General features: G+C 53.6%; 1 protein-coding gene across 23 annotated transcripts in view; it reads right to left on the reverse strand.

The window, feature by feature from the left end:
- Window positions 1-16,166, reverse strand: part of Nrxn2 (neurexin 2) — a 114,570-nt gene that overhangs the window by 39,470 nt on the left and 58,934 nt on the right. For 20 of the 23 annotated variants that reach the window (XM_087908180.1, XM_087908175.1, XM_087908192.1 and 17 more), the window contains 8 exons: window positions 11,265-11,651; window positions 10,880-11,083; window positions 5,624-5,650; window positions 4,199-4,318; window positions 3,458-3,839; window positions 2,633-2,823; window positions 1,312-1,485; window positions 877-996 (listed from right to left, as the gene is read on the reverse strand). In XM_087908180.1, the coding sequence (XP_087764306.1) occupies window positions 877-996; window positions 1,312-1,485; window positions 2,633-2,823; window positions 3,458-3,839; window positions 4,199-4,318; window positions 5,624-5,650; window positions 10,880-11,083; window positions 11,265-11,651 (1,605 nt within the window). The remainder of the gene's footprint in view (window positions 1-876; window positions 997-1,311; window positions 1,486-2,632; window positions 2,824-3,457; window positions 3,840-4,198; window positions 4,319-5,623; window positions 5,651-10,879; window positions 11,084-11,264; window positions 11,652-16,166) is intronic. The other 3 variants (XM_087908193.1, XM_087908183.1, XM_087908174.1) reach the window with 1 other exon arrangement.

Consider the following 16,166-nt stretch of genomic DNA (forward strand, 5'->3'; position numbering starts at 1 on the left):
CCTAGGGGACAAAGCTGGGATGGCTGACCACACTCCAGGGACAGAGCAGGGATGTCTGACCACACCTGAGAATCAGTAAATGCTGGGGGAAGGGGCTGGACATTTTGCCAAAGGACAAGCCCACAGCCACCCAAGAGCCTCATCCCCTGGAATGACTCAAGGCTCCCATCAGATGATGCAGGTCCAGAGGAGAGGTGAGGGGACAGGCAGGAGGTCTCACCTAGGACTGCAGTAACTACTTTCCAGCATTTCCAGGCCCTGGGTTGGCTCACTTGTACTTTGTGTTTGAAAAGCAGGGAAGCCTGATCCTCTCCGTGTGTGCGTGGGGCGGGGGTGTCTCTTCTGATGTCACTTTGCTTTGCTGCCCACCCCACCCCCAGTCATCAGAAAGGTCAAAGCATCTGTACCCCCCACTATACCCCCATGTCTGGCCCAGCTGTCCTCCCTCTGCCAAGCTGTAACCAGCTGATGGCCACCAACCACTGGAGACTAGAAAATGCTGCCAAAACTGTTATCTCTGGGGAGCGGCCTCAACAATATGCAAGTTAGCAAGGGAGGACACTAGGGACTGACCTTGTGGCTCAAAGGGACAACTTGCCGCTGGGATTCTTGAGTTAGGGAGAGAAAGAGAAAACAGAGGGCCTAGGTCTAAGGAAATCTGATGATCTGCCATCTCAGAACCAGGACAGGCCACCTGTCAATAGATGGTTCTGGAGACTCAGGCAGCAGTGAGGGGCAGCAACAACTAGCAAACCCCTGCAGGCTCTGTGGGATGGAGCAGAAGGAATCAAAATCCCTCTGTCCTCCCTCCCAGGCGGGTTCTGTGGCTGGGGACAGGGATGGGAACTCCCAGGGCCCAGCCCTGCAGGCACTCACGGTCGTTGCAGACGGGGCCTCCATAGGAAGTCATGGTACAGTCACAGGTAAAGCCATCCCACTGCTGCAGACAGACGCCCTGGTTGGCACAAGACTCTTCGGTGCAGGTGGTGCTGGGGCCTGGGAAGGAGCACAAAGGAGAAATGCCCTGGGCTCAGCCAACATCCCCAAGGGCTGCAGAAGTTCCACAGCCTGGCAGAGAGTCTCTGTCCTTGGTCAACCAAACTAGAACGGCCAGATAGTGAACACAGTGCTGGGATGGGATAGGAACAGGGACATTCAAAGACTGCTAGGTTTGGGACTAGAAACCAGGGCTGGAGACAACAGGGAGAGTGTGTGACTTGTCCCTTGCCTGTCCTCTTGGTCCCAGAGTTCTTGGGACAGGCTTCTGCAATCCTGAGAAGCTTCAGGGCTCCACCACTCTGGCACACTCACCATCACAGCCTCTCTCCACCTGCCCGATGCGGTGCAGGGCATCAGCAATGAGGTCTGGGAGGCGCCCGTTGAGGTCCACAGAGGCCAGGCAGCCCTGAAAGCCATCCCGAGAGGCCACCAGCTTGGGCAGATTGCTGAACATATTCTTGCTCAGGCCACCGATGTACAACTCCCCTGCAAAGGGAGTGTTGTCAACACCCCGCTATCCTGGACCTTATTCCCCTCCCGGGATGCTGGCATCCCACTGTGGGGTCCTCCCAGACATCTGGAAGGCTCCAGGTATCCCTAACAGATACACCAACCTGCAGACTCTCCACCTTCCCTTCCCTTTGCCATCTGTCTGCTCCCCTCCTTCAGGAGCCCAGATGTCTGCAGTAGTGGGGGTGGGGGCAGCTGGAGGGACCCACTCGATGCTCTCTCCCACACATTGGATCCCAGTTCCTGCCGGTAATCAGGGCCTTTCATGGATACGCAGCCCTACATCCCATCCACCCCCGCTCCCCCATCCCAAAGACTGTTTCCCAGAACCGTAGCCTTTCCCCACTCAGCAGCCTTCTCCCCTCCGAAATCCTTCTGACAACTGGGCTCTGGGAAGAAGTTTTCCCCAGGGATGCCTAATGTCCCTCATGGACTCTACTGGAAGTCCTGACCAATGTCTAGCTTAGCTTCAGCAGCCCCGGGCATCCTATCTGAAGACTTGTCACTGGGTCGACTGCCACTTGAGTCTCTGTGCCACATCGCCCTCTCCTGGGAGGAAGGAGAATTTGCAGCACTGTCGTGCAAGCTAGTGGGTCTGGGGACTCAGGAGGTAAAATCATTGGTCTCTGAAGATCTTCCCCAAGTTTTGACAGTCCAGGTTACATGGACACACACGGGACCCTGCGGGGCTAAGGGATGCTGTAGGCATGTGCAAGAAGGCAGTTTGGATCCCAGCTGGCTCTGGAACTGCCGCAGGCCTCATGTCTCGTGTTCCATTGCCTAGTCCGCCGTCTCCCTTCCCCCTTCTCCTCCTCTCCTCCTCCTCTTCCTCTCAGCCACCTACTCTGACAGCTGGCAATGGCTACTTCAATGACTACTGTAGAGTCATTGGAGAAGGTGGGACCCCGGTGAGAAACAGCCTGCCCAGTGCTCCATCTGAGAAAGCTGCACAGAACCCAGTGAGACCCAGGTGAGAAACACCAGTCAGACACAATGGAGAACAGGAAAGAGGGTTGGGGGAGAGGAAAGAGAAGCAGCCTTGACCCTTTGCGGGGGGGGGGTGATCTTGCTGGAGAAGGGGAGCTGGGCTAAGGCTGGCCTTCTCCAGAGGCTCCAGCCCCACCTTTAAGATCCAGATTTCGGGCACCGTTGGAATGCTGCGTGACAGTGCGGGAGTCAATCTTCAGCGTGTGCACGTTGCCTGGGTCCCTGGACACCACCACATTGTGCCACTGGTTGTCATTGACGGGTTTGTCTGAGTTTCCCTTCATCAAGGACGGGCCATTCCCCAGGTCAAACACGTAGTGGATGTACCTGCCCCACAACAGGGAGGAAACACTAGATCAGGTGGGGACCGCTGAGATGCCAGGAAGAATGAGCTACTGCTGGCGGGGGAACTGGAAGCCTGGGAAGGAGAAGTGGAGGAAGAGATGCCACAGGAAGGAACATAAAGCAGTGGCATTAAAAGGCTGTGGCATGAGGTCTTGTCCCTGGAGGATGGGGGGGGGGGTTCACAGAAGCACTTACTCTTGGGACCCAAGAGGACCAAACAGAAGGGGGAGTTTGAGTGATACAGTAGTGGTCACCAGAAAGCAGAGTCTGAGCTGCTTGGGGGTGCAGTCTTTCAGGGCAAGAGAAGGACTGGGCTCACTTCTACCATAGAGAAGGCAGTGGGCAGAGAAGGAAACCCTGGCAAGGAAGCATCTGAGGAGCCAGCAGCCTGGCATCAGGGTTCAGTTTCTCCATCTTGGCTGAGGAAGAGCCCTCCTGGCTGATGGCTAGGGATGTGAATCTTGCCCTGAGATCTAGGTGCCTTGAAGATTCTCAATGGTCGGGGGAGCTGTATCTGAGCCAACAAGGGGACATCACCACAACGCCCAGCCCCAATGGTCAGGGGAGCTGTATCTGAGCCAGCAAGGGGACATCACCAAAACGCCCAGCCCCTCACCCCTTGACCAGCTCGATGACAATGAAGTCGTTGCCGTTGCCTGAGTTGAACAGCAGAAGCCCATCGGGGGCTGTGGTCTTGAACTGGAAGAAGAGGTGCATGGAGGCGTAAGCTTGCAGCGTAGCCAAAGCCAGGTAGCTGCTACGACTCTTGAAGGTGACAGGATCAGCCACAATGGCACGCAGACCAAAACGAGCATTAAGCTCACAATAGGTGATGTCCCCGTCTTTGCACTGGTCCATGTAGGGTTGACCGTTGAACACCAGCCCACTTAGGTGCCCGATGAAGTTGGAGGGCACCACAGAGATAAACCGCCGCTCTGTCATGATACCCGTCTCAATGTTGTGGAACTCCAGCCGTGTGTGGGCTCCTGCCATCTGTCCTGTTCAGGACAGAAGACCAATATGAGGGAGAGAAACTTAGTGCACAAACAAGCGGTCACCTCTGGGATCGGGCCTTGTGTTCCCAGAAGCGTCATCTCCTTGACACAGAACCATAGCAAACAACATCAGTAGATGTCCGGGACCAGTGCTAACATCCCACCACGCTGGGAGAAGCTGCAGGAGTCAGTGGAAGGCCAATAAACTTCCCCAAAGAGGCTGCAATGTAGGAAGTTGAAATGGTCCCTGGGGTCCAGACCCATAATAATTACATCCCTAGGAGTAACAACCCAGCCAGAGGTTAAAAACTAAGCACAGGCCACTAGAAATAAGTGTGCCACCCTGGGTCCAGGCCACCTACCCTCCACAGTCACGTTGTCCACAGACAGCTGCAGGCTCTTGCCACGCCGCACCACCCTCACTGTGTGCCACTCATTGTCGTTCAGCTTGTGCCCCGCAAAGAGTGTCTCGGGGCCTTTACCTGCAGCACCAAGGGGGGAGTGAGCGTGGCTGATACGTGGTCACAGACAAGGAGCCCACCTGCACCTGTGCACACTCCACTTCTAGCTCACATCAACGTGTATGCCCCCCCTCACACCTGGAGTGCATGCAGGGAGATCTTACCCACCTGGGGTCACAAACCCAGTCCCGTCATTTTGTGCAACTGCAAAGGAGGCCAGTTGTGTAGACTATGACACCAATGGTGGCCCTGACCACAGACACGCCTTCCCCTGGTCTCCTGAGGACCTACAGTGTGTAACGCTGGCAGCTGGATTCTCAGCCCTAACGCTCAAAGCACGACACACTCCAAAGGAGGGACACCCACGCCTCACCCTCTGCATGCACAAGCCAGCTCGGCCCCACTGTCACTTTGCTGCACGCTCCTGTTTAGCTCCACGCCCTGGAACTGCTACCCCCTACTCAGCTCTCAGAGAGCCTGCAAAGCCACAGCCAGGTTCTGGTCCTTGGAAACTGACCATGTATTGACAGTGAGGTTGTCAATTAACGTACACATCTCTCAGATGCTGCTGGACTTTGTAGCACCTCCGAGCTACCCCTGGTCCCTAGGGCTCAGTCTGCCTGGGGCTCAGGGTGCTGGCATTAAAAGGCCTCAGGTGCATGCACACACTGTGCCACAACCACATAAAACAAGGGGCACTGAGCACACAAATTCTGCTTGCGCCTTCCATGATCTGACTGTAAGGCATAGAGTGCAGAGACTCTCTGAGACTGAGCACCTAGACCGGGGCAGAGAGACCCAGACCTATCTACATCCACTGACTTTCTGATTCTTTGCTCACAGCCCTCACTGGTACCTCTTGAGTTTGGCAGGAACCCTGCATATTCCAGCAGTAAGGCGGTGAGGCTCCTGGCATGCCCCGCCCCTAGCCCAAATCATCTTTCCCATGTACCTCGCCTGCCCCCTTGTGGTCACTAATGGAGAAGCATCATTATGTCTCCAGGCTTTGTGACATCTTGCAGCAGGTGCCACCCAGCTCCAGATTTCTGCCTCCTGCTGCTGACTTGGGAGACAAGGTGTTCTGGCCCTCCCTTTCCCAAAATCCAAAGCATCCTCATCAACTACCTCTCCCTGATTCTGCTTCGTTGTATTCATCCTGCCCTCCATAATACCCCTTCCCAACCCCATGCCTGCTCCCCTCCCCACACACCTGGCCTCACAAACCAGTAATGAAACTATCCCCCCACCATCCCTTTCTCCCTAAATCCCAATGCCCAGTGTCCCAGACCCTTTGGGTCTCTGCAGAAGAAGAGGGAAGCCACTTACTAGGTGCGCAGCCGACGCGCAGGCAGTCTGGGGGGGCCATGGGGTGGGCAGAGGGGGAGGGAGAAAAAAAGGCAAAACAAGGTTTTTTGGTTTTTTTTTTTACATCCTTCACAGGGAGGGGTATCTGCAGGCGGGGGGTTCCCTCCAGGGCCACTTTCTGGGGACCACGCGTGCCCAGGTGCCCTTTCCCCTTCCTCAGTTTGACCCTTGTCCTTCCTGCCCTCAAGAGGGCTTTAACCCTCCCCAAAGTCAAGAGGCAGGGCAGTCAGGTGGTAGGAAGAGGGCTTGTGTGCCCCTTTTTGAGGGGCCCAGGCCTCACATGTCTGAGGGAGACGGGCACCTCGGGAATCCCAGCCGTACAGGGGCTTGCCAGGGGATGAGGGCTTGGCCGACCCCACATCTACCCAATTCCTGGGAGGGAGATGGGTAGGGCAGGCCAAGGTCCCTGCATCCCCTGCTCTGGGATGACACCCTGCTTAGATCTTAGGTGTGACAAGTCACTCCTCAAGCTCTAAGCTCAAAAGAGGGGTGTGCCCCAGGGCCCCCTTCCTAAGGCCATAGACCTCCCAAAGCCCCAGTGGCTGGCACCACCCCACAGGAACCTTCCTTCCATCTACCCCTGCTCTGGGGGCACCGAGCGTCCATTAGGGGTCAACGTACTCCTCCACCCTGAAGAACAAGTGTTTTGTCAGTTTCCCTAAGGAGGAGTCAAGGCCTCAGAGAGGGACACCAAAATCTGCAAAACGTAACTTCTAGGCCCAATGCAAGTCACTGGCGAGCAAGGTCCTCAATCCTGCCCCGGGCCTAGCATTGCTGTCCCCAGTTTCAAGTCTGGAAGGATCTCTTATGGTTAGAAAACCCAGATTTACACAAAGCTGTGGTGATATTTTGTTTGTATTCTAACAAATAAAGCGTGGCGGAAAATCAGAGTGTAGAGCTAGTCACTAGTTAGCCATAGAGGCCAGGCAGTAGTGGCTCACACCTTTAATCGCAGAACTCAGAAGACAGACACAGATAGGTCTCTGTGAGTTCAAGGCCACCCTGGGCTACACAAGATTGATCCAGTCTCAAAGAGAAACAAAGTCAGGCGGTGATGGCTCACACCTTTAATCCCAGCATTTGGGAGTCACACGCCTTTAATCCCAGCACTAGGAAAGTAGAGACAGGTAGGGATACAGCTGGCCGAAGAGAGGAATATAAGGTAGGAGGAGACAGGAGCTCAGCCCATTCAGTCTGAGGATTCATGGAGACAGGATTTTGCCCCCTTCGGTCTGAGGACTCAGTAGAGGGGGAAAAAAAATCTCTCTAGTGGCTGGCTCCTTCACCTCTCTGATCTTTCAGCATTTACCCCAATGTCTGACTTTGGGTTTTTATTATTAAGATTAATTAGTATTTGTGCTACACAGAGCCAACATCCCAGGCCCCCAAGAGCCCTGGGTCATTTGAAGTTCTAGTGCGCCCTTAGGGTGCACTGGCCAGGCTGGAGTGATGGAACTGTCTGGGGCTATGAGTCAGGGGAAGCTAGGTCCTCACCTCAGTCTTACACAGACTCACTGTGTGACTGGCCTTCTCTTCCTCAGTGCTGAGAGGCTGGGGCAGGCTGAGGGTGTGTCCCTGGCCTTCCAGGGGACAATCTCTAACCCTAGTTAACAGTGATGGCCTGGTCTCCTGTGGGTTCTCCGTGAACAAGTTCTGCCCAGGTGCCTGACAGCCCAGGATGCAGCTGCATCCCTTGGGCCAGGGAAGGTTCCCGCAGTGGTGGTCGACAGCCCTGTGGCTCTGCAGGTCATGAGCCCCTCGGGCAGTACAGCTGAGCTCCACACGCGTTGTCAACCACAGCAGAGTGGGAGAAGCAGCAGGGACCCTGAGCCACAGCCTGGGCACCCAGGGACAGACACAAGAGGAAGTGAGGGGTCACAGTGAGGGGAAGGAGGTGGAGTAAGGACAAAGAGAAAAGAGGAAGAACCGGGAACAGAGGGTGGGTCAGGATGAGGGGGGAAGGGTGCCAGGCCCTGGTTTCAGGTCCCAGGGGCTCTCTCCAAGCCAGCAGAGTCTTCACCGATGAAGGGTCCAAAAAAGAAAAAAGGGGGCTGGAAGGGCAGGTCAGTCTCCTATAGAGGAACAGGGCCAAGCAGAATGCCTGACTTTCCCATCCTGAGGAGAGGATGCACCAGTGTCAGGGTGTCCATCTGTCCAGAGAAGAGGTGAAATTCCAGCCTACCCTGCAGTGATTCCCCTCAGAAGCCCCCTTGAAGATGGGTATCCAGGGGGGCAGGCCCCTCCCAAAAGAAAGCAGGGAGAGCGGGCTGGAGAAAGCAGCTCTCCCATCCACATTCCCCAAGATGCTGGTCAGAGAGTGATAACCAGGAACCCATTAGTCAGCCGCCAAGGCCCAGGAGCAGAGATGGGCACACTGATGCCAAACACAAGATCAGGGTGACGGCATGAACATGGATGGGATGGAATGGGATGGGGAGAAAACAGCCCACGGAGAACGGAATGAATGGAAAGAACACAGTCCCCTGGCTTGGTCTAACTCATTTCCGGGGGTGGGAAGTAGGGCGAAGACATCCAGTCCCCAGCTCCATGCAAGGAATTTCAAAAACACCCAGCCATTCCTCTCAAGAGGCTTTGCACAGAGCGGTATCACTTGGTCCTGGTGTCTTCTCCACTCAGGCTCTCAGCCTCTCAGCCCCTGGGTGGGAAGGCAGTGGGCTCTTCCATGTCCCCAGAAGTCAAAGGGCTCTGGGGTGTCATGTGTTTTCCTGCTGACTTAAAACATGAGCAAGGCTCAAGAAGGCAAAACCAGTGAGAACTTAGGAGCAAGGGAAAATCTGAGAAGGACAGGACGGCACTAAGGAAGAAGAGCCCAGTGGTCAGAGTGTCCATGTCAGAGCAAGGCCCGCAGGTCCCTCTGCTCTTTCTTCAGGACCACCTCTGAGTGTCTATGCCTGGCAGTCTAAACTGTGTGACCTCTGAACCTCTGGCCTCCCTCCCTACAGACACAGACCACAAATCAGAAACCAAACCTCTAGTTCCTTAGCAGCAAGCCCAGCCCAGAACGATGGCCTCGCTGCTGCTGCCTCTCTGGAGCCCAGCAGGCCCTGGGTGGTCACAGGATGGGGAATACGGAATTCAGAGCTGGACTGGACTGGGGACACTATGTGCAAGTCACTGAACCTGGCCCCATCTTGGGTCCCCCACCCAGGCTGAGGTGCCACACTGGCACACTGGAGTGTCTTTGGTGCTTACACACCTCTGTGCCCTCGAGAGGAATCCGCAGACAAATGTGTCTGCACCAAGTGTTTGGTCTCAGCTTTGTCTGCTAGAGATTAGCTCTCAGCACCCATGTTTCTGTAGATGGGGATAGGGCTCAGGCTGGTGGCTGTCATCAGTCTGGGACATTCAGACTAGATCTCTGGATCTCGTTCTGACTTCTGAGATTCATGAGATACAGACAGAAAGGTAAGCCTGTAGGAAAAAGGTTAAATCCCAAGGGTTAGGTCCCAAGGGCCCACCAAGACAAGATTTTCTGACCAAGGACGTCAGCTCTCATCTAGAGAAACTCCAGCTTCTTCCCGGAGAATCAAGAACAGTCCAGGGGAGCCAGAGCAGCTGTCTTCTTTCTGAGGATGAAGGCCACAGGCTTCCCCTGTTTGGTCCCACCAAACGGAGCAAAGGCAAGCACTTAGCCATGTGAGACCACATGCATGTAACATGTAAACCACATGCATGTAACCAGTCCAGGGAGACTGAAAAAGGCAGAATGACACATGGGGCCCTAGACAGGACCTTCTTCTAGGACAGCGCCAAGGGACTAGATCTGGGGAGAGAGCTGATGTGTTTCCGGCCAGAGTTGCCATCTGTCATTCACTCAATGACCTGTGACTGTAGGTCAGAACAGGGCTGTAGGTACTGTCTTAAACCAGCGTGAGAACCTGGTAACTCTCACAGCCTTCCAGCCTATCCTTGACCTGAGAGTCAGGGTGAGCAATGAGGGTGTCAACACAGTATCTAAGCAAGGCCTCCAAAGTCCACAATCTACCCCAGAGATGCTTCAGAGATCAAGGTTAGGATGAGAATCCGGGTAGGTGTCAAAGCTCTGGTGTTCTAGAGAGCTCCCCTTCTCCCCATTACCAGAACACACGGTGCTCTGCTTAGACTTTGGGCCTTGCAGGCTTCTACAGGGCAGGTCCTTGGGGGTGGCACTTCCATAGTGTGCAGTGGACAGCTGCTCCAGCAGCCCGAACACCATAGGGCCTCTCCGCTCAGGGTGCCCTGCACTGGAGTCTGTGAGGCGGCCTCCCCACTCTGGATCCTGACCCGGCATATAGCTGACCTTCACAAGAAGTCCCTTAGAAACCAGCCAAACAAGTAACTCTGCCTTCTCTCTCCACCGTGACCACAAACACCAAGGCCCATGGTAATCTAACAGATCATTTGAGCATGCCCTCTGTGCCCCGAGGAGCAACAGGGATGTGTAGACCCTGTTCTCACCCATGGGCAACAGCAGAGACAGTGAGCAGTCTGGTGGAAAGAGTCAGCAAGCTGACAACCTCCACCCAAAACTCTACACTTCCCATGGCCTGGGTTTGACACAGGCACCTCCCCAGCCATTACACCTTTAATCTTAGCGCTCAGGAAGCAGAGCAGGTGGATCTCTGTGTCTACAGTGCCTGCCTGTCTTCCCAGAACACCAATGGGACTCACATGGGGCACAGCCATGAACATAAGCTGCGTGACAAGTGTGAGGGGGCATGTTCCTGTGTCCAGAGTGCACACAGGCCAGTGCACCGCATCCCAGAGAAAGTATGATCTAAGCAGAGCGGCTAAGTGTGGCTGCCTGCCAGGGCCAGCTGTTCGCTGTCCTTATATCTGCCACTGGGCTGAGCTGAGCTCGGGATTGTACCTAGCAGGTGTCAACAAGTAATTCTGCAATGAAGAAGCCCGTGAATGAGCAAGACAAGAATGGGTGTGTGCCATCTTGGGCGTGCAGGACAGATGCCGCCAACACTCCATGGGAGTGTCTTGAGAGGACAGTTATCACACTCAGACGCATTCCGACAGGTGTGTGTGGCTGTGCTCTGGGTCTGGACAGAGACACAGCCCTCAGAGGCTCAGATTCAGGTTGCTGCTACCTATTTCCAAACTGCCAGGGTCAGCTCTGGCTGGTGCCACCACCAGCTTCTCCAGACAGAGGGGAATGTAGGTCAGAGGCAGGCTGGGGAGAGGCCAGCAGAGGATCGGGGTGGTTACCGAGGTTGACGGTGAGCTTCGCCTGCCCCCCGTCCAGCTCGAGGCGCAGCGTGTCCGCTGACTCCCTGGAGGTCGTGGCCATCATGAGTCCATAGGCCCTCTGGGACATGAAACGCAGGGAAACGTCCTCTGCCTCCGTGTGCATGGCACTGGGCAGCATGATCTTCAGGTACATGGAGCCGTCATAGCTTAGGACAGTGGCCTCTGCCCCAGGGGTGGAGAACAGAGGCCGGAGAAACAGGGGGGAAATGGAAAGGGAAGAGAGAGAGAAAACAAGAAAGTCAGTACTAGGGGAGAAGTCTGGGCTGGCCTGAGGGGTGCTCTGAAGATGACGGAAAGTGGGGTCCTTCGGACACAGGACACCCGAGACCAAGCCCAACCTCACCTCTCTCACAGACCCGACCCAGAAAGCCGGTCCCGATGCAGTCACAGACGAACCGGTTCCAGCCTTCTCGACAGACGCCTCCATTTCGACAGGGGGCTGATGCACACTGCTTCAGCGTCTCCCGAGAGCAGAAGGGGGCAACACCCGCAGCCCCCTGGGCCTCGGCCAGACCCCGGAGATCTCGACTCCGTCCATCTATGAAGAGGTCTCGAACACAGCCCACATAGCCTGCCCGGAGAGCAGCTGTCCACACCTCAGGAGGCAGTGGCAGGTCCACCCGGCCACCCTCAGGGAGGCCGCCCAGGTACAGCTCACTCTCCAGGTCCAGGACCTCGCTCTCTCCCGTGGCCAAGAATGGCGTGCTGCGGCTGTTCACAGAGATGGAGCCTGGGGACCAACGGAGACTGAGCCTCAGTGGGGAGGGAAGTCGAGTTTGGAAAGGGGTGTCCCGATTTCCCTACTGAGGCCCCCTCCATCCTGCACCCAACAGTGGGCTCAGGAGCATGACCCTTGTCCCTGCGGTCTAGCCTCACTTACCCTCTGCGCAAACTACCTAACTGTAGTCCTCAAACCCAGGAGCTTGAGAGCCAGTCCCAGACCCCATCCAGCCACAGTGGGCTGCAGACCTCTGTCCAGATCCTTCTCGCCACCTACAAGAAACCTCCAAACTATCTAGGCGGCACATATATTCACAGTCCTGTGGCCTAAAAGGGTCAGATCACTCACTGGATCAGTTCCACCCCCAGGCTCTCAGACCAGAGATCCTGGAGGAGACTGTGATAATTGAATCTCCATGTGCGTAGGGGAAGGTTGTAAGACAGAGACTTGTTTATGTAGCCCTAGCTACCCTGGAGCTCCTTATATAGACCAGATTCCTACATATAGAATAGAACTTAGGAAATCTTCGTGCTTCCGCCTACAGAGGGTTGAACTTACAGATGTGTGTCACTATGTCCAGCAACTGTGTGTGTATGTGTGTGGTGTGTATTGTGTGGTGTGTATGTGGTGTGTGTGTGGTGTGTGTGTGGTGTGTGTGTGTGTGTGTGGTGTGTGTGTGTGTGTGTGGTGTGTGTGTGGTGTGTGTGTGTGGTGTGTGTGTGTGTGGTGTGTGTGTGTGGTGTGTGTGTGTGGTGTGTGTGTGTGTGGTGTGTGTGTGTGGTGTGTGTGTATGGTGTGTGTGTGTGTGGTGTGTGTGTGGTGTGTATGTGTGTGGTGTGTATGTGTGTGGTGTGTATGTGTGTGGTGTGTGTATGTGTTATTCATTTGCTCTAGTTCGGGATTTTATTTTATTATTTTATTTTATTTTTGGTTTTGACTTTTTAATCAGGGTATCGTGCAGTCCAGAATGATTTTACATCACCAAAGATGACCTTGAACCTCTGACCCACCTTTCTCAACTCCCAAGTGCTGGAATCATAGGCATGTACCATTGTGCCCAGCTTGTTAATACTTGCTAAAGCTTTTTTTCTCGACACAGGATCTCACTATATAACTCTGGCTGGCCTAGAACTCACTATGTAGACTAGGTCAGCCTTAACCTCACAGAGATCTACCTGTCTCCTCCCCCTCCTTCTAGTGCTAGGATGCCTGCCCTGAAGATTTGTTTTAAATTATGCATGCATGTGTATGTCTGTGTGAGAGTATGTTCCTGTGAGTGCAGATACACACAGAAGCCAGCAAGGATCATCAGGTCTCCAGGAACTGGAGGTACAGGCAATTGTGAGCCAGCCAATTGTTGGGGGTGCCAGGAAACAAACTTGGGTCCTCTACAAGGGCAGTATACCCTCGTGAGTGTGTGTGTGTGTGTGTGTGTGTGTGTGTGTGTGTGTGTGGTATGTGTGTGTATGATATGTGTGTAGTGTGTGTGTGAGTCTGTGGTGTGTGTGTGGTATATGTGGTGTGTGTGGTGTGTATGTGAGTATATGGTGTGTGTGTGTGTAGTATGTACATGTGTGTGTGGTGTGTGAGTATATGTGGTATGTGTGTGTGGTATATGTGTGTCGTATGGACATGTGTGTGTGGCATGTGTGTTAGTATATGGTGTGTGTGTATGTGTGTGTGTGATATAATTACTGTGTAGCACTGGCTGCTTATAACTCGCTCTGTAGACCAAGCTGGCCTTGAACTCACTGAGCTCCACCTACCTCTGTCTCCTGAATGCTAGGATTAAAGGCAAGTGCCACTATGCCTGAAAGCCCTATACTTTTTATCCCGTGTTTCCCTTTTCAAAGACAAACTCTTAAAAGAAGGAAGGAGGAAGGGGTCAGGGCAGCGGTGGCCAGGCATGGCGGTTCACACCTATGATCCCAATACTCAGGAGGTAGAGGCAGGACGACTGCCACATGTTTGAGGTCAACCTGGCTACACAGTGCCATCCTGTGTAAAAAAAAATAAAAGCAAAGCTCCTAGCAAGATTTAGGAGTGATAAGGAGCCACTGGGCCTCTTAGACATGAGTACAGTGGGCATCTTGAAAAGGAGGGGGATGGAGGAGAGGTCAGATATGAGCAGAGTCGAAGAAACTCAAGGAGAAAAGCTGAAGCCTTCTTTGCAGATGCAGCTCCTCCTAGAAGCCAGTCCCTTCTTCAAAACCCTACCCATATCCTGGACTCCCTTGTAAAATCTTTGCACCCCCCATCATAGGGTTTCTCTGTGTACCATCTCTAGCTGTCCTAGGACTCACTGTGTAGACCAGGCTGGCCTCGAACTCACAGAGAGCCACATGCCTCTGCCTCCCAAGTGCTGGGCTTAAAGGTGTGCACTACCATGCCCGGCGTCTTGTGAAGTCTTTTGTTTTAAGATTTATTTTTTTTATCTTGTGTATATGTGTGTGCCTGCATGTGTGTAGGGACGTGATCTGCCATGTGTGTGCCTGCATGTGTGTGGGGATGTGAGCTGCCATGTGTGTGCCTGCATGTGTGTGGGGATGTGAGCTGCCATGTGTGTGCCTGCATGTGTGTGGGGATGTGAGCTGCCATGTGTGTGCCTGCATGTGTGTGGGGATGTGAGCTGCCATGTGTGTGCCTGCATGTGTGTGGGGATGTGAGCCGCCATGTGTGTGCCTGCATGTGTGTGGGGATGTGAGCCGCCATGTGCTGAGAACCCAGAAAACCTAGGTCTTCTACTAAAGCAAAACATGCCATTTACGCTGAGCCACCTCCCAGCTCCATGTCACTGCTGTTTAAGGAATTATTTTATTATTCATTATGCATGTGTACATGTGTGCACCTGCCTACAGAGGCAGAAGAAGGCGTGGGATCCCCTGGAGCTGGAGTTACAGGTGGTTGTGAGCCTTCTGGTGTGGTCTGGGAACCGAGCTCTCATCCTCTGAAAGAGCAGCAGGTTGACTCTCTCCAGACCCTAAAGCTTGTGTGTGCGCGCGCAATGTGTGTGTGCGTGAGTGTGTGAGTGTGTGTGTGTGTGGTGAGGTGTATATGTGTGTTGTGATGTGTGTTGTGATATGTGTGTGTTGTCATACATGTGTGTGTTATGATATGTGTATGTTTTATGTGTGTGTTGTGATGTATGTGTGTGTTTGTGTGCGTTGTGATGTATGTATGTGTATGTTCTGTGTGTGTTGTGATGTGTATGTGTGTGGAGGACAGAGAATGATATTCAGGAGTCAGTTCTCCCCTTCTACTGAGGAACCTGGGGAACAAACTCAGGCCATCAGACCTGACCAATAAAAGCTTCTACCTGCTGAGTCCTATTAGGATCGCCCAGAATCCGAAGAGCCTCCTGTGACCCATGCTTTGGCTGCTGGAATCTCAGTGAGAACTGAACGTGAGGAGAAGAGGGCAGGAAAGAAAGGCTAAGAAGAGAGGTGTTCAGCAGAGCAGATAGCTCTGGAGAGGAGACTGGCGTGTGTTCTGGCCTCTGCTCCAGTCACTTCAAATACAAAACACGAGCAACCTGACTCAGTCATTGACAGAAGAACAGACAAAACTGGATGTGAGCACGGCCCTGGGATGTTACTCAGACTTCAGAAGAAGGGAGTCTGACTCACACTACAATACTGACGAACCCTGAAAGACACTGTATCCATTGAAACAGCCAAACACGTGAAGACACAAGTCGCGGTGGCACATCCCAGCACTCTGGAGGCCAAGGCAGCAGGATCTTGATTCAAAGTCAGCCTGGGCTAGATGCAAGCCCCTGGGTCAGAAGGAAGGAAGGAAGGTAGATAGGCAAAAGAAGGGAGCTGGGGAAATGGCTCGGTGCTTGCTCCTCATGTATTAGGCCCAGAGTTCAAATACCCAGAAACCCACACAAATGCCAAGTGGGTGTGGTGGCCCAATTGCAATTTCAGCCTGGGAAGGCAGAGGCAAGGGATCCCCAGAGCAAGCTAGCTGGCCATATCTGTGAGTTCAGGGTTTGATTGAGAGACCCTACCTCATTAAATAAGATGGATGATTCCTGACATCAGCCTTGTATCTCCACAGGCATGTGCACCCACATACATGTGCCCCAATATACACACAAGCATGAACATATGAAGATGGAAAAAGAAGAGGAAAGAGAAATACCTGTGACTTCACTAATCTAAAGTCTCAGAGTCGTCAGATTCCAACAGATAGATGGTGGCCAGAGGCAGGAGTCGGGGGAGGAGAGCTTATGTTTAATAGAGACGATTTTAGCTTGGGAAGATGAAAAATCTGCACCTGGGTGGCGGTGAGAGCTGCGCAGCAACGTGAGTGGAATCAATGTCCCAATCACGATTAATGATTAAGACTGTGATATGCAATTTACCACAGTTTCAGAAACAAACAAAAAAGAACCAAAAGTAAGACAACCGGGGAAGGCCAAGGAGACAGACGAGCATATGAGGCACTTGAAAGGCAAGGTTAACACCCAGCTGGATCCCGTGAACACACATAAAGATGTGGTTGCATGTGACCAAGGTC

Source organism: Myodes glareolus, chromosome 7 (genome assembly GCF_982192425.1).
Source record: "Myodes glareolus chromosome 7, mMyoGla1.1, whole genome shotgun sequence".
NCBI classification, from domain to species: domain Eukaryota; kingdom Metazoa; phylum Chordata; class Mammalia; order Rodentia; family Cricetidae; genus Myodes; species Myodes glareolus.